Below are 19,131 nucleotides of genomic sequence, written 5' to 3'. Positions count from 1 at the left end.
TGCATGGTATATAATTCCAATTATTTTTTCTTAATTTATAGACTAATCAACGCTGATAAATAGGCTATGGACATGTTGTGTATATTTGTTTCTATTTTAATGATTGTCAATTTAATCTTCATTCTTTCACATAGCTGTCGCTCTCCCCTTCATACTTTCCTTGTCTATTCATTATCATTTAATGTTCTGTTGGTTTTTCAAGTTGTTTAAAGGTAAGGGCAAATATTTGCTCTTGTGTTTGGTGGCTTTGATTTGGGGGGGTCCTTTTATTGGGGTGTGTGAGTTCGCTATTTCTCTCTATAGGCCTATATGTCCGTTCAAAAAGTTTCAGAAATGAGCCTGTCTGGACTCCATCTCTTTAATATGAGTCATACACTCCTGTCATGATTTAATCTTGTGAAATACCTATTTTCAGTAAATGTCCTTTCTCACCAAGTCCGTTATTTTGGTCCAAATAATTATATATATTTTTGTTTATTACACCGTTCACACCAATTGAGAAATATTGTCCTGTTACAATCTATCAATTATTTATTCGAAACAGGTTAGATATTTGTGTCTTTTTGCATGTGAAAATAAGCTTTTAACCAATAGAAATTGTTGTCTGGGACATTGCCACTGACAGGCCGAGCACTGCCACTGACAGGTTGGTGGGTTCATTGTTTGAATTAATTAATTTCTCTCTGACTTTTTTWAAAACGTTTGCAGTGCAGCAAGGTATCAATTTAGCCAATGTGATTATATCATTCCAGAGCTTGGCTACACGTCACTCCMTCCTTTTAAACTTCCTCACCAGTTCATTGCCAACTCCAGCCGACGCTTGGCATTGCACATGGTCATCTTAGGCTTGTGTGCGGCTGCTCGGCCATGGACGAACAGTTTTGTGTTGACGTTGCTTCCAGAGGCAGTTTGGAACTCAGTAGTGACTGTTGCAACTGAAGACAGATGATTTTTACGGGCTAGGAGCTTCGGCGGCCCCATTCTGTGAGCTTGTGTAGCTTACTTCTTCGCGGCTGAGCTGTTGTTGCTCCTAGACGTTTCCACTTCACAATGACAGCACTTACAGTTGACCGGGGCAGCTTTAGCAGGGCAGAAATTCCAACTGACTTGTTGGAAAGGTGGCATCCTATGGCGGTGCCACTTTGAAAGTCACTGAGCTCTTCAAGAAGGCCATTCTACTGCCAATGTTTGTCTATGGAGATTGCATGACTGTGCTCGATTTTATACACCTGTCAGCAACGGGTGTGGCTGAAATAGCCAAATCCACAAATTTGAAGTGTGTATGTGTGCGTATAAATATATTTGTGTGTGTACACACACACACACACACACACGTACACATTCACGTGTGTATTAGAGGTCAACCGATTATGATTTTTCAACGCCGATACCGATCATTGGAGGACCAAAAAAAGTCGATACCGATTAATCGGCAGATTCTTTTTTACATTTTTATTTTTTATATATATATATTTGTAATAATGACAATTACAACAATACTGAATGAACAATGAACACTTTTATTTTAACTTAATTTAATACATCAATAAAATCAATTTAGACTCAAATAAATAATGAAACATGTTCAATTTGGTTTAAATAATGCAAAAACAAAGTGTTGGAGAAGAAAGAAAAAGTGCAATATGTGCCATGTAAAAAAGCTAACATTTAAGTTCCTTGCTCAGAACATGAGAACATATGAAAGCTTGGTGGTTCCTTTTTTCATGAGTCTTCAATATTCCCAGGTAAGAAGTTTTAGGTTGTAGTTATTATAGGACTATTTCTCTCTATACCGTTTGTATTTCATATACCTTTTGACTATGGGATGTTCTTATAGGCACTTTAGTATTGCCAGTGTAACAGTATAGCTTCTGTCCCTCTCCTCGCTCGAACCAGGAACACAACGACAACAGTCACCCTCGAAGCAGCGTTACCCATGCAGAGCAAGGGGAACAACTACTCCAAGTCTCAGAGCGAGTGACGTTTGAAACGCTATTAACGCGCACCCCGCTAACTAGCTAGCCATTTCACATCGGTTACACCAGCCTAATCTCGGGAGTTGACAGGCTTGAAGCACAGCGAAGAGCTTCTGGCAAAACGCAGGAAAGTGCTGTTTGAATGAATGCTTATGAGCCTGCTGCGTCCTACCTCCGCTCAGTCGGACTGCTCTATCAAATCATAGACTTAGTTATAACATAAACACACAGAAATACGAGCCTTAGGTCATTAATATTGGTCGAATCCGGAAACTATCATTCGAAAACAAGACGTTTATTTTTTTCAAATATTGCCTGCTAACCTGGATTTCTTTTAGCTAAATATGCAGGTTTAAAAATATATACTTCTGTGTATTCATTTAAGAAAGGCATTGATGTTTATGGTTTAGGTACACATAGACGGCCATCGATAGGCACCGCATCGATTATATGCAACGCAGGACACGCTAGATAAACTAGTAATATCATCAACCATGTGTCGTTAACTAGTGATTATGATTGATTGAATTGATTTGTTTTTTATAAGATAAGTCCTCACCGCTACTGGGCTCGAACCAGGAACACAACGACAACAGCCACCCTCGAAGCAGCGTTACCCATGCAGAGCAAGGGGAACAACTACTCCAAGTCTCAGAGCGAGTGACGTTTGAAACGCTATTACGCGCACCCCGCTACTAGCTAGCCATTTCACATCGGTTACACCAGCCTAATCTCGGGAGTTGATAGGCTTGAATTCATAAACAGCAGAGCTGCTGGCAAAACGCASKAAAGTGCTGTTTGAATGAATGCTTACGAGCGAGCTGGTGCCCACCATCGCTCAGACAGACTGCTCTATCAAATCATAGACTTAATTATAACATAATAACACACAGAAATACAAGACTTAGGTCATTAATATGGTCGAATCCGGAAACTATCATCTCGAAAACAAAATATTTATTCTTTCAGTGAAATACGGAACTGTTACGTATTTTATCTAACGGTGGCATCCATCGGTCTAAATATTCCTGTTACATTGCACAACCTTCAATGTTATGTCATAATTACGTAGAATTCTGGTAAATTAGTTCGCAACGAGCCAGGCGGCCCAAACTGTTGCATATACCCTAACTCTGCGTGCAATGAACGCAAGAGAAGTGACACAATTTCACCTGGTTAATATTGCCTGCTAACCTGGATTTCTTTCAGCTAAATATGCAGGTTTAAAAATACATACTTCTGTGTATTGATTTTAAGAAAGGCATTGATGTTTATGGTTAGGTACACGTTGGAGCAACGACAGTCCTTTTTCGCGAATGCGCACTGCATCGATTATATGCAACGCAGGACACGCTAGATAAACTAGTAATATCATCAACCATGTGTAGTTATAACTAGTGATTATGATTGTTTTTTACAAGATAAGTTTAATGCTAGCTAGCAACTTATCTTGGCTTCTTACTGCATTCGCGTAACAGGCGGGCTCCTCGTGAGGCAGGTGGTTAGAGCGTTGGACTAGTTAACCGTAAGGTTGCAAGATTGAATCCCTTAGCTGACAAGGTAAAAATCTGTCAGTCTGCCCCTGAACAAGGCAGTTAACCCACCGTTCCTAGGCCGACATTGAAAATAAGAATGTGTTCTTAACTGACTTGCCTAGTTAAAGGTGTTTTTTTTCAACTTTAAAAAAATTAAATATCGGCAAAATCGGCGTCCAAAATTACCGATTTCCAATTGTTATGATAACTTGAAATCGSCCATAATTAATCGGCCATTCCGATTAATCGGTCGACCTCTAGTTTGGAGTTCACACACTGTGGTCTGTGAGTCTTTGTTTAAAAACCAACCCATTTGTTAGCATTTTGAAACGCAGGCGTAATGCCGTTGTGGCAAACTGTTTAGACCTTTGCGAGACGGCAATGCCCAAATGGGAAACCTCCACTATCTGGAATAGTTTAATGTCTTTCGTTTAGCCTATATGAAACTATTTTCTTAATTGAATACTTGATCCAATACAGGGTCGTTTGGCACAGGCACTTTCAGCGTGCATGTGGCTAACAGTTAGCCTCACAGCTCTTGTTGCTTTCAGTCAGCTCCCTGCAACTAAGCTCTGCTGTGACTTTTTTTTTCTTCAGCTTTTGAGCTTTAATGTATAACTGTCTCAGAAAACAATTGTTCTCCTTTGATCCCCAGGTGCTGGGTGGTGAGAGAACAGCAGGCAGTGCAGACGGCATGCTTAGGCAACTCCACCTGGCCCAGAATGAGTGTCAAAGATGGCGAAGGCGGAGCACCTAGCCAAGATGGACGGGCCTACAACCTGCAGGTCTACCCACGGCTCTCAGCGGACTGCCCATCTTGCTGCACTCTCAAGGTGCCCAAGGAGGCCACAGCCGCCTCCGTCATCCAGGATGCAGCCTTGGCTCTGGGCCTAGACCCCAAGCGGCTCTACGTGCTTGCTGAGGTGAAGGAGTGTGGCGGGGAGGAGTGGGTGCTGGAGTACTGGGACCTCCCCGTCCAGAGGGTCCTGCTGTGGCCACGGAAGGCCCAGGAGCAGCACCTTCAGAGCGAAGGTTTCTACTTCCTCCTCCAGGAGAGGAACCGTGATGGCACCATCCACTACGTCCACCTCCCCGCTCTCTGCAAGGAGCAGGAGGCCCAGAAGCTAGCAGCCAGAGGCTTTCTCCCCCCACGCCATGATGACTTTGACGACCTGTGTAACCTCCCGGCACTCAACGAGAGCAGCATCCTGGATAACTTGCGCAACCGCTTCCACAAGAAAAAGATATACACCTACGCCGGGTCTATCCTTATTGCTATCAATCCCTTCAAGTTCCTATCCATCTACAACCCCAAGTACGTCAAGATGTACGAGAACCACCAGCTGGGGAAACTGGAGCCGCACATCTTTGCCATTGCGGACGTGGCATACTACGCCATGCTAAGAAAGAGGGTAAACCAGTGCATTGTTATCTCTGGGGAGAGCGGCTCGGGGAAGACCCAGAGCACCAACTTCCTCATCCACTGTCTGACGGCCCTCAGCCAGAAGGGCTACGCCAGCGGGGTGGAGAGGACTATTCTAGGGGCTGGGCCTGTGCTGGAGGTAAGGCTATTTGTATTCGTGTGAAATTAAGTTGTGGCTCCTACCTGAGGCTGTGGCAGTCATGAAATGTCAGCTAGTTATTTTCATGCAAAAGACTACCGGTCTCATGGTAATTGACCGTTAATGAACATAAACACGTTTAGCATCTCTAGGCCACCACACATACAAGCCGCTGATGCGTCCCTTTGGAACATCTACATTTAAGAGGTTCTAAGTCAATTTAATTTACACCATCACAATAAATCTATGATTTATTTTAGGCAGGTCTAATGAAACATTATGATATGAAGAACAGAATATTAGTTGGCCTAGGCCCAACTGTATGTTATCTGGCTATGCCATAGGCTGTAGGCTTGTTCATTTAGCAGACAAGATATGCTTTAGTCCCGTGCCATTATTTTATATGATATGATTTTAAAGTAGGAAGAATATACTGTAGRCCTAATTGAACTTAGCTGAATTAAATAAAGGATATTTTTCCCATTCCACAGCGAGTGCGCATATGAAGTGGCTATGTTGAGCATAAAAGTAATCATTTGAATCAGTTCTTATAAAGTTATTTGGCAAATTTAGCTGTGAATGATACGAACCTTAGATTGTTTTGGAAATCAAAACATACAGTATATGGGCTCCGTGGTGCGACTACAGGCTATTTATGATTTGAGAAAGTCGCAAAAAAAAGAAGCTTGTGCTCTGTTTCTTGCCTCAGGCTGAACATGCTGTTTTCTCATCAAGTGATCGTATTTCCACCCATCAGACTATTCTCAATTTAATCTGGTCTTTACTAATATGTAAATTGAGTTTTGATTTAGAATTGCCCATCAAATGGGCAGGAACAGGGGCAGGTGGAAAAAGACATTGTCCGTATGCGCTTGAATAGCGAATGGAGGCCACTTTCCTGCTGGTTTGTTTTTCTGTGATGTGTGGTAGGCTACTCCGGTTATTTCACTCCATGCATCAACCACTGTTTAAGGAGCATGCAGCCTCTCGCTGCTCGACAGGTGATATTGCGCCATAGGCTCTCTAACCCTGTTCCTGCAGGTACCCAGTACTCTGTATGCCATAGGCTCTCTAACCCTGTTCCTGCAGGTACCTGCAGTACCTGTATGGGCCGATAGGCTCTCTAACTGATGGTCTCGTGCCAGGGTACCTATGTAGTTTGTCTCAGACAGGGTTAGAGAGGCCTATGGGCACAGTATAACAGAGTACCTCTGTATGATGGAGGCTTCACTAACCCTTTCCTCTTGCAGGAACACAGGGGTGCATTGGGTAAGAGAAGCCCCTACTATGGCAATCAGACTCAGGACACGTGGATACATATATAGCCATTAGCTCTCGGGCTAACGTCACCTGTTACCTGCCTGCAGTGTGACCGGTACCAGTACCTTGCAACGGAATACGAAGGGTTAGTGAGCCTAATGGCACTAACAGAGTATGGGTACCCCTGTATGCCAATATGCGCTCTCGTAGTACCTCATTACCAGCCAGCGACACAGTTTGTCCTGGCGTGTACTAGAGGACGCAGCCTCCATCGCAGGTATAATTACCTAGAAGCATAGGGTACCTCCTCCTAATAAACTTAAAACATACCCGCAAAACCAATCCTGTAAACTGCCGAGTAGTACCCCTGCAGGAAACCAGCGTTAGAAGAGCCCATATGGCAGCTCAACTCCTGTATGCCATCAGAGTATATGGCTGTCTCTAAACGGGACTCCTGTTCCCTGCAAGCGTCACTGCCAGGAACAGTGACTGGTTAGAGAGCCTACTACTGGTAATGTACACACATGGAGGCTTCTACACCCTGTTTCTGAGGTGTACCTGAGTATGAAACAGGGTTTAGTAGCCATAGGCTCTCTAACCCTGTTCCTGCAGGTACCCAGTACTCTGTATGCCATAGGCTCTCTAACCCTGTTCCTGCAGGTACCCAGTGCTTCATTTGAGAAACCAAATGAAATCTGTTCGGGGACAATGATAGTAACATGTTATCACAAAGAAAAATATTTAATAAAACTGTTGACAGGCCCTCTCTCTGCACACTCGATAAAGAATGAAAGCGAGAGAGGAGATGGAAATGCATGATGGTGAGATATTCTGTAGCTAAAGGTAGTGTCAGCCTATTCATTATGAAAATATAAAAAATGCCCTGTTACTAGCCCTATTCAAAATTAAATTCACTATAAGTGTAGGCTAACTTTGTAAGCCGCACTGCACAACCAACAGCATTGCCTAGGCCTATAGGTTCTTTCCCAGACTCGTGGATGGAAAGTTTGGAGGGTATAACAAGGTAACCAGTCCGTCCAGTATGCATAATACTACAGTCCAGAGTATATGCTAGACCAATTATGTACCAATGTTTATTTAATGTTTACGGTAGACTTATGTATAACGGCACAATCATTTTAATTCACTTTTTTTTTCAGGCTTAGGCTCATATATAGGCCTATGCATAAGCTCTATGTGTATGGGTGTTTTTGAATGAATAAACACCTTAGAAAGTGCTGTCCATTTCGTTGTTAGGCTTTGAAACAACATCCGCAACGACCTTGTTTTCCACTCAGTTTCAACCTGTTATTGAACTCCTTTCTTCAAATTGATCAATCCCACTGAGGTGAGTTTTAAAAGCACGTTACTGTTTTGATGGGTTTGATGTAATTTTTCCATTGCATTTGCATTGATGTCAGAGTGGTTAGAGGGACAATAGAGCCCTGAGAACCAGGCCATTAGGACGTGATGGAGGGACAACAGAACCCTGAGAACCAGGCTGTTAGGACCTGATGGAATGACAATAGAGCCCTGAGAACCAGGCCATTAGGACCTGATGGACGGACAATAGTGCCCTTAGAACCAGGCCATTAGGACCGGATGGAGGGACAATAGAGCCCTGAGGACCAGGCCATTAGTGACCTGATGGAGGGACAATAGATCCCTGAGAACCAGGCCATTAGGACGTGATGGAGGGACAATAGAGCCCTGAGAACCAGGCTGTTAGGACCTGATGGTCATTATCAAGTTGGGTACTACCAACGCATGTCCGGGGTGCATAAGAGGATATTATCGTGACTCAACGGTCACGTGGAATTTTACTGCGGTCTCCGCAACAGCCCTACTCCTACCTCATAATAAACCTTGCCTAGCAGGGTTAGGGTTTAATATTTTCCTGGTATTTTACAAACGTTCCATCCCTAGAATAAATCACTTATTTCCCACCAAAACTGGATGTGTCATTCAAAAGCATTATAAAGTGCATAAATATGTCTGGATTTGATTAGAGCTTGGGTCAGCACGAAAATTCAAACCTGATGCTACCTGAGCCTGATGAGCCATATATTAAATACATTTTATGAGGCCTACATTAACGGCATTTATGACCCCAAGCCCAAAAAAGCCCAGATTGTGCAATTATCCAATTCATGCTGTATATGATATAGGCTACTGCACATTACGCATGACAGAAAAACATGAAAGCCCATAGATTTAGCTAGCTATAGCCTATGTTCTCTTGGGTAAATAAATGAAACTAGCTCCAGTTAGCTAATCTTTTTTGAGTGTGAACTGTGTTATTGTATTTATTTGGACTGGAATTACGCACATTGTGCAAACCATGATAAAACAGAGAACATGCGATTCTGGTGCAGCACATGCAGCCTATAAAGTTACAAGTATTGGCTAGCGAATTTGATTTACATGAAATGTAGCAGGGCATGTTTGTATATTTAGTAGACTGACACGTATACCTTTCATAATATTTCCCCTAATGTTATTAGCCTACCTCCTCTTTCTCTCTCTCTATTGTTGCTTCATTCCTTCCTTACGTTCAACAGTTAAATGAAATGTTTAGTTGTCCTTCCTCATTCTTATGACATCCTTGAATAATATAGGACTAGAATTATATTATCGGTTTTGGATGGGTTGATGGAGAGAGAAAGACTGAGAGTGCTCATGCATGCACTGATTTTAAAGCAATTATGTTCAAGTGATAATCAAGTATTTTAAAACTCTGCAGCTGCAATTATCAAAAACAAGGTGACCCCGAAAGCCAAATGGTGATGGGTAAATTAGACGCACATTCAGTCTGTATATTACTGTAGCATGGGCTGAGCTGCAGCAAATGTAGGMCTACCTGTCACAAGAAAAAAAGTTACCTACATGCGTTGTGAATTGCGCTCCATACTGAGATGGGCTGTCTGTCCCCACCTTGAGCGTTGATTTATCATGCAGAGGCCGTAGAGAAGCCAGATTTGGACATCGCATATAATTTAACAGTTCCATTTCACGTTAATTCATATTAATACTTTATTATTTACTGGTTTTTCAGTTATTTATCCTTGGAAAAAGTGGTTTTGGGCGGTAAATCCCGGCAACTCTCGGTAACCTGGTTCCCCGTCATTCAACCCTAAGCAGGATGTGTGTGGTTGCAATGGGGCTAAGGATGTGTTTGTGTGTCACCTTATGCCTGTCATGGGTGTCTGTAAACACTCATTCCCCGCGATTAGTACCACATTCTCACACAGTCGAGGTTGGCATAGAAGCAGGGATTTAAACCGGATGTGAAATGTGTTTTTTGCTGATGGCTCATTCCCAAGGGAGATGATTCCTCTACATAGGTGACTAATGTTGTCATGACAAAGAATAAATATGAGTCTGTACTCTGTCCACATGAATACTATTGAAGAAGTTCAGGAAGCATGAAGAGATCGTCAAACCTAGTTCTTCCAGAGAAGAGGAATGGAAGTCACTTCTGTCTTTTGAGATGTGCCCCGAGTCAAATGTATTTTTAACTTGAGCCAGGAGTTGGAGATCTCAGTTATAGTCATCAGGCATGTGACCGGAGGGGGTGAAAGATGATCTCCAAGCATGTAGAGACAGTTGTAAAAGCTGTTTTCCCCAAAAAGAAGAAATGAAAGAGAAGATGGGGAAGCCAAGGCCTCAGTTTAACCCTTTACAAAGCTCCTTCTCAAACAACTCAACATTTACTAGATCCTGAACAAAGGTTGGCTTAAATGATATGGTGTTGATGCAAATCATGCTTTGAGCTCAATAGCAAATTAAACTTTGGCTCTCTGGAAGATAACCAGTTATCTGAATGTTTTTACAGAAAGTGATCCTGCTTTGTGATATACCCCCATTGTTCTATATCAGTGTCTCATGAGTAATATCATGTGAGAATAGAGTGAAAATCAGGCCCTTGACCAGAAGTCAGTGTCTTATCTTGAACAGCTGTGCAAACTGAAGGAAACCTCATGGAAATACTTTCTAGACACCAGCTTTTGAATAACTCTGAAAAGCTCTAGACCTCCCATGTAGCTCAATATAATGTTCCGTCTTCTATTTGTGGTCTGGAGCTAAACCTAACCGTCAATTCGAAATGGATCATACACATTGTTGCAATATATTATATGTTGAACAATTGCTACCATTCATTACCCTTAATTGGAAAAACTCAAGTTCTAGGAACGAGCCAGCCATGGTAGTGAGAATCAATCAACCCGTTTAGGCCTAGTACGATACGAGTTACTACAACAAGGGGATAACAATCAGCATACAGCAAAACTGTGTGAATCATTTTTGTTTTGGGTCAGGTGAGTTGCACTTCCTCCCTTCTTTGTGAGTAGATGAGGCTATATGCCCCTGGCGCCTGTCAGCTTCTGACTGATGACAGCCTGACTGATTCCCAGGCTCGTGCTGAACCACAGCTGTCTTTTGTTTGGACTTGACGTTAGAGGAACAAACACACCTATCTGTAGGCTTTCTCTCCCACGTTTTGAAAGCTCAAGGTTGTTTCATACACATAGTGGTCTTTTCCATCACAAATGGTATAGTACAATAGTTGTGATACACTCCACAGTGATGAGGCTGTTTTGAGCTGCTTTCTGAGTCCTGGTTGGCTCTGACTCATATGTTGTCAGTGACCTCTGGGCCCATGGTCATGTGACATTATGAAGCGCTTCCTGTTAGAGATGGTTGAGTCAGTCACTGAAGGAGGAAAGGCCTGCTCTGGGCCCCAGGCACCATGCCGCCTCCGAGTCAGCCTGGTAATTCCAACACAGAAACCTGCACAGGACACACACACCAGCAAGCAGAATTCCCAGCCCTGCAAAGAATACATGCATTCTCACACCAGTAACACACTCATTCTCACCCCAACCCCCCACTCCTCCAAACACAGAATGCAGAAAACTTACCTCAGCAGATTTGCCAAATTTGGAACACAGATATCACACACACACACACACACACACACACACACACACACACACACACACACACACACGAGCAGTATAAATCGACACTCGCCATTGGTTGTTAATTTGTGTGGAGCTGGCTGCTTTAATTGGTGTTTGGAACTAATGCACCCCAGCTCTAATATGGCAGCAAATCCCTCTTACAGTCTTCATTTATTTCCTCAGTAATGTGGCAAAAAAATTGGTAATAAACTAGAAAAGGCCTCGAGGAATGCAGTTTATTGGAAGTAAATCCAGCATTGTAACTTAACTGTATGCATTTCTCAGACCTCCTTGGATTCGAACGCAAAGTGTTCAGTCTGGTTTTTCACACTTGAATGACAGCATTTACCCCTAAATTTAAACTGGTCTGGTCCATTTCCTGAACTGCAGAGTGGGCAGAATAGAAGAGAATACCGTAGCTGGCATGCTATCCATCAAAATGAGTCTCAAAATCCATGACCCTTTTACAAGAGAGACTAGTCTTTGTGCAGCGTTCAAAGGCAGCAGGAGGATTAATAGATGGTCCCTTGATGCATGCCTGTCTCAGGTCTTTTGGTTGGAGAACTGAAGAAGTGATTTTCCCCTCAGTCAGCAGAGTCTGTGTCCCCTTGGCAGGCTGGTTGAGGCTGATTCTCCCTCTGCTCCAGACTGCTCTGCTGCTTCCTCAGGCCTGTCGTCTGATGGGCAGACTGAGAGACTGGCCCGTGAAACAACCGAGACCCAGCCAGGACCAGAGGCTCCATCCTGACTCCCCTGTAACAGCCTTACCAACCCCTCCGCACCACACACACAGCCTCTTCTCGATCTTCTGCAACAACCCCACAAGATGGCTGACATGAAATGGCATTTTACAGAAGAAGCTACAGAGGAAGCAAAATCTTCTTAGAAGTTATCTGCCGCATTTCTTGTTCCTGTCTTGCGGTTTCCTCTTCCATCGAGTCCAGTTCCAACTGTCGTGACTTTACTTTCATTCATCTGAAGACTGTTCTCGAATGAACTAACTATGTTTAATTGTTACCCAATCTTATTTTAATAATTTAAAAAAAGAAATCATTAATCATGTAACATTTAACTCATTAGGAATTTGGGGCACCACGAGAGCAGTTGTTTAAAGAGTTATCTCAAATCAAATCAATTTTATTTATATAGCCCTTCGCACATCAGCTAATATCTCGAAGTGCTGTACAGAAACCCAGCCTAAAACCCCAAACAGCAAGCAATGCAGGTGTAGAAGCACGGTGGCTAGGAAAAACTCCCTAGAAAGGCCAAAACCTAGGAAGAAACCTAGAGAGGAACCAGGCTATGAGGGGTGGCCAGTCCTCTTCTGACTGTGCCGGGTGGAGATTATAACAGAACATGGCCAAGATGTTCATAAATGACCAGCATGGTCAAATAATAATAATCACAGTAGTTATCGAGGGTGTAGCAAGTCAGCACCTCAGGAGTAAATGTCAGTTGGCTTTTCATAGCCGATCATTAAGAGTATCTCTACCGTTCCTGCGGTCTCTAGAGAGTTGAAAACAGCAGGTCTGGGACAGGTAGCACGTCCGGTGGACAGGTCAGCGTTCCATAGCCGCAGGCAGAACAGTTGAAACTGGAACAGCAGCAAGGCCAGGTGGACTGGGAACAGCAAGGAGTCATCATGCCCGGTAGTCCTGACGCATGGTCCTAGGGCTCAGGTCCTCCGAGAGAGAGAGAGAGAGAGAAGGAGAGAATTAGAGAGAGCATACTTAAATTTACACAGGACACCGGATAAGACAGGAGAAGTACTCCAGATATAATAAACTGACCCTAGCCCCCCGRCACATAAACTACTGCCACATAAATACTGGAGGCTGAGACAGGAGGGTTCAGGAGACATTGTGGCTTTGCCAAAGCACAGCCCCCGCACCACTAGAGGGATATCTTCAACCAACAACTTACAATCCTGAGACAAGGCCGAGTATAGCCCACAAAAATCTCCGCCACGGCACAACCCAGGGGGGGGCGCCAACCCAGACAGGAAGATCACGTCAGTGACTCAACCCACTCAACCGCACCCCTCCTAGGGAAGGCATGAAAGAGCACCAGTAAGCCAGTGACTCAGCCCCTGTAATAGGGTTAGAGGCAGAGAATCCCAGTGGAGAGAGGGGAACCGGCCAGGCAGAGACAGCAAGGGTGGTTCGTTGCTCCAGAGCCTTTCCGTTCACCTTCACACTCCTGGGCCAGACTACACTCAATCATATGACCTACTGAAATATCTCCCGAATTAACTCTAAAGGTCCTTACCTGTCACATCCATAAACAGTCAACTTATTAAATCATAACTAGAGGACGACCGATTAATCGGCATGGCCGATTAGTTAGGGCCGATTTCAAGTTTTCATAACAATCGGTAATCAGCTTTTTTGGATGCCGATTACATTGCAATCCACGAGGTGCGGTGCCTGTTAATTTATCATCGAATCACAGCCTACTTCAACTTCGCCAAACTTGTGATGATTTAACAAAAGCGCATTCGTGAAAAAAGCACAATCATTGCACAAATGTACCTGACCCAAAACATCAATGCCTTTCTTAACTTCTTGCCGCACGGATCCCTTTAGCGGGATCATTTTCGTAAACAACCGCTGAATTGCAGAGCGCCAAATTCAAAAAAGTATTTATCATGAAATCACAAGTGAAATATACCAAAACACAGCATAGCTTGTTGATAATCCACCTATCGGGTCAGATTGTGAAAATATGCTTTACAGCGAAAGCAATCGAAGCGTTTGTGAGTTTATCAATCACTAGACAACACAGTAAGAACAGCTAGCCCCAAATTAGCTTGGTCACGAAAGTCAGAAAAGCAATAAAATTATTCGCTTACCTTTGATAATCTTCGGATGTTTGCACTCACGAGACTCCCAGTTACACAATAAATGTTACTTTTGTTCGATAAAGATTAGTTTTATAACCAAAAACCGCCATTTGGTTTTGCGCGTTATGTTCAGAAAACCACAGGCTCGTTCCAGTCCTGAAAGGCAGACAAATTCCAAAAAGTATCCGTAATGTTCGTAGAAACATGTCAAACGTTTTTTATAATCAATCCTCAGGTTGTTTTTAACATACATAATCGATAATATTTAATCCGGACGGTAACCTATTCAATACTACAGAGAAAGAAATTGTCGAGCTACATCTCTCGCGTGCAGGAACTAATCAAAGGACACCTGATGCGTTTAAAAAAAATCTTGCTCATTTTTCTGTGTCTGAAGCCTGGTCACAGCCTGAGGAAGCCATTGGAAAAGGAATCTGGTTGATACCCCTTTAAATGGAGGAGGGGCAGGCAACGGAACAGGGATTTTTCCAAATAAAAGGCACTTCCGGGTTGGATTTCCTCAGGTTTTCGCCTGCAAAATCAGTTCTGTTATACTCACAGACAATATTTTGACAGTTTTGGAAACTTTMGAGTTTTCTATCCTAATCTGTCAATTATATGCATATTCTAGCATCTGGACCTGAGAAATAGTCCGTTTACCTTGGGAATGWTATTTTTCTAAACATAAAAATTCTGCCCCCTAGCTGAAAGAAGTTAACATCAACACACAGAAGTATATTTTTGAAACCTGCATATCTAGCTAAAAGAAATTCATGTTAGCAGGCAATATTAACCAGGGACATTGTGTCACTTCTCTTGCGTTCAGTGCATGCAGAGTCAGGGTATATGCAGCAGTTTGGGCTGCCTGGCTTGTTGCGAATTGTGTGAAGACCATTTCTTCCTAACAAAGACAGGAATTAATTTGCCAGAATTGTACATAATTATAACATCAAAGGTTGTGCAATGTAACAGCAATATTTAGACTTAGGTTTGCCACCCGTTCGATAAAATGCGGAACAGTTCTGAATTTCACTGAAAGAATAAACGTTTTGTTTTAGAAATAATAGTTTCCGGATTTGACCATGTTAATGACCAAAGGCTCGTATTTCTGTGTATTTATTATATTATAATTAAGTCTATAATTTGATAGAGCAGTCTGACTGAGCAGTGGTATGCAGCAGCAGGCTCGTAAGCATTCATTCAAACAGCACTTTACTCTGTTTGCCAGCAGCTCTTAGCAATGTTTGAAGCACAGCGCTGTTTCACTTCAAGCCTATCAACTCCCGAGATTAGGCTGGCAATACTAATGTGCCTATAAGAACATCCAACAGTCAAAGGTATATGAAATACAAACGGTATAGAGAAATAGTCGACGCGTCATTATTCCTATAATAACTATAACCTAAAACTTCTTAACTGGGAATATTTAAGACTCATGTTAAAMGGAACCACCAGCTTTCATATGTTCTGAGTAAGGAATTTAAACGTTAGCTTTTTTACATGGCACATATTGCACTTTTACTTTCTTCTCCAACACTTTGTTTTTGCATTATTTAAACCAAATTGAACGTTTCGTTATTTATTTGAGACTAAATTGATTTGATTTGTATTATATTAAGTAAAATAAGTGTTCATTGTTCATTCAGTATTGTTGTAATTGTCATTATTACAAAAATYTATATAAATCGTCCGATTTTAATCGGTATCTGCTTTTTTGGTCCTCCAATAATTGGTATCAGCGTTGAAAAATCATAATCTGTCGAACTGTAATCATAACCTCTTCTATCATAATTCTGAACAGTCGTAACCTCCTGCATCTGGAAAAAAAAAAACAGCCTCACTCATGATTCAGTTCTACACAAATTGGTTTAATTATTTATTTACTAGCTAACTAAATGAGAAAACAGAATAACATACACACTTGATACATGAGGAAACGGTTCCTAGCGCACTGACAACATAGAAAATGGAGAGGGAGAGAGAGGAAAAGGGACACTTATCGTTTATACATTTCAGAACTATTCTCACAGTAATCATCTACTTTGCACATGAACCGCCACCTGTTTGAAGTAAGAAAACATGACTATATTAACGTGTGAGTGCCGTTTGCCGTTTATCTCTTTCGGAACTAGCCCTCTTTCGGAAGAGTGTTGGTTTGGCCTTTCAGCGCCATGCTTCGAAGGCTCTGATTGTCAAAAAAGGGTTCCCCCTTTCCAGTCTTATTTTCACTCTGGACGATGCTCCTAGGGTAATGGTTAGCCAGCCACGTTGACGGTTCCCATCGGTAATGAGAGTAGGAGAATACGGTGATTTGAGAATCGTAGTAGGATGGGATGGTTTGAAGAGTAGTAGGATGGTACCACTTAAATTCGCTTTTCTCAATATCTGACTTAGGACAGCTAATCAGCTGTGTCAGTGATTGTCTGGGAGATGAGCTTCTCGCCTACACTTCATGTTGATATTCAGTATTCAGACCACTACACGCAGAGCTGCAACCTGGCAGTGTTCTGGTCTGATATGGTCATTCTTAACTAGTCCTTTTATGCACTCTGGTTGAAAAGGACAGTTCCATCAGGCTGACACGCTCTCTGACCTCACTCGGGGCGGGGCTACTTACTGCGCAAAGGTATATGATAGCAAGTTACCTCTTATGACTCCTAAAATCACATTCCTGCCTTAAATACTCTCATAATGTTTCATATTATATGCGCAACGTATTGGATGGAAACTTGACAGATAAAGGGGATATAGTTTCCAAGTTACAGCATTTCCCTTTATACCATTTTTAATGACATCACAAAATAAAAACCAGTATGACATTAGTTTTCTATAGCTCCCCACTGACCACTGACCACTCCCCACATTCTTATATTTGAAATACTTTTCCAGTGTTCACTTTTGAACGTGGTAGAGTTTGAGCTGGAAAAGCCTGTTAACAAAGACATTCCTTTTGTTCATACTGGAGGGGGCGAAAGAGTCCCCTTCTGCTATAATTTACAACAGGGTTTGAGCTACCCCCCCCCTGTGGGCGAGAGAGGGCCTGGTTATGGTCAACCCCCGGCAAGCTGATCTGATCCCCACAGGACAGTCATGACACAACTAATGACTTCAATACGAGGTTACTTTTCATCTTTACATTTTGGCTTTTTGTTGTATCGGCTCCTTTTTCTTGGTGGCAGTCCAAATTTGAATGTGTAAAAGGTGAGTTCTCTGGCTCTGAAGCTATAAGGGATCTCTATAGCTTCAGTAGCATTTTGATGAGGTGAGATCATTGGCGTTGTAGCGTGACTCTCTAACTTCCAGTGTGCTGTATGGACTACCTTAACATTTAGACAGCATTCAACTTTACCTCTTGAACTTGACTCCAATCATCTATCTCTGATCGACTATGCAATGGCCTCTGAGTTTATCTGAACTTCAGATGAAACATAATTTTAGAAATGGTCAGTTTCTCCCATTATATTAGCCCCATTATCCTGCCTCTGATTGTCCAACGAGTTAAACTTAAGGATCCACCCATTTTGAATGTTTTATCAATTTGGAGTGATGTTCTATCGATTCCCGGGGTAATTTAATGGGTAACTGAGCATTTGATGTTCAAGCAGGCAGAAATACAGCCGGAATGACGAGTTTTGCATTATATGAATAGCCTGCTCTAAATCTGAATTTATTCTAGGGCGGTCGCCAACTTCAAAAATAATACTAGTCGACCCGAGAGCAGCCTGTTCTTTCGACCAAACGATTGGTCTACATTTTTAAACGTGTATTTTTCCATATATAGACACATCCTATGTATTTTAATCATATCAACTATATGCACTGAGCTTGTTTGATGCTTTAAGCACACTTTGATGAAATAATTAAGACACAAATGACTAGAGGGAGTCCAACTGCAATGGCGCCAGAGGGAATGGCTGCCGTTTTACGGGCTCCGAACCAACTGTGCTATTGTGTTTTTTCGCATTGTAACTAACTTTGTACATAATATTGCTCCCACCGTCTCTTATGACTGAAAATAGCTTCTGGATATCAGAACAGCGATTACTTACCTCGAACTGGATTAAGATTTTTTCTTTAATGATATACTGCTTCTCCGAGACCAGGGACAAATCCCCGTCATTCACGTGAAGAAAAGACAGGGGGCGGAGATCGGGGTTCCTTGTRAGAATTCGTTGGCGAGTGGGTAACCAACCTCTACCATCCGTTCTATTAGCCAATGAGCAATCACTGAAGAATAAGCTTGGTTGACCTCCGTTCAAGACTATCCTACCAACGGGACATTTAAAAACCATAATATCTTATGTTTCACGGAGTCGTTGCATAACGAGAACACGGATAATATACAGTTGGCTGGGTTTTCCGTGCATTGGCAGGACAGAAAAGCTACGTCTGGTAAGATGAAGGGTGGTGTCTATTTGTCAGTAACAGCTGGTGCGCCATGTCTAATATTAAGGAATTCTGGAAGTATTGCTGGTCTGAGGTAGAGTACCTCGTAATAAGCTGTAAACCACACTATCTACCAAGAGTTTTCATCTATATTTTTCATAGCCGTCTATTTACCACCACAAACCAATGCTGGCACTAAGACCGCACTCAAYGAGCTGTATAAGGCCATAAGCAAACAAGAAAATGCTCATCCAGAAGCGGCGCTTCTAGTGACCGGGGACTTGAATGCAGGCAAACTTAAATCCATTTAACCTAATTTCTACCAGCATGTCACATGTGCATCCAGAAKAAACTCTAGACCACCTTTACTCCACACACAGAGATGTATACAAAGCTCTTCTTCTCCCCTACATTTGTAACATCTGACTGTTTTTCTAGCACAGACTGGAATATGTTCTGGGATTTATCCTATGACTTTGAGGAGTATACCACCTTAGTCACAGATGAGGTGCATCGATGTCGTTGTCCTCATAGTGACCATATGTACATATCCCAACCAGAAGCCATGATTTCAGGCAACATCCGCACCGAGCTAAAGGCTACAKC

At 42.4% G+C, this 19,131-nt stretch overlaps 1 protein-coding gene across 5 annotated transcripts in view; it reads left to right on the top strand.

The window, feature by feature from the left end:
- The window catches only part of LOC111953032 (unconventional myosin-IXb), a 114,691-nt gene that overhangs the window by 30,438 nt on the left and 65,122 nt on the right, over positions 1-19,131 (top strand). For all 5 annotated transcript variants that reach the window (XM_070435112.1, XM_070435113.1, XM_070435116.1 and 2 more), the window contains exon 2: positions 4,167-5,073. In XM_070435112.1, the coding sequence (XP_070291213.1) occupies positions 4,234-5,073 (840 nt within the window). In that variant the 5' untranslated portion in view covers positions 4,167-4,233. The remainder of the gene's footprint in view (positions 1-4,166; positions 5,074-19,131) is intronic.

Source organism: Salvelinus sp. IW2-2015, linkage group LG26 (genome assembly GCF_002910315.2).
Source record: "Salvelinus sp. IW2-2015 linkage group LG26, ASM291031v2, whole genome shotgun sequence".
Classification (NCBI taxonomy): domain Eukaryota; kingdom Metazoa; phylum Chordata; class Actinopteri; order Salmoniformes; family Salmonidae; genus Salvelinus; species Salvelinus sp. IW2-2015.
This window is presented reverse-complemented; position numbering and strand designations above follow the sequence as displayed.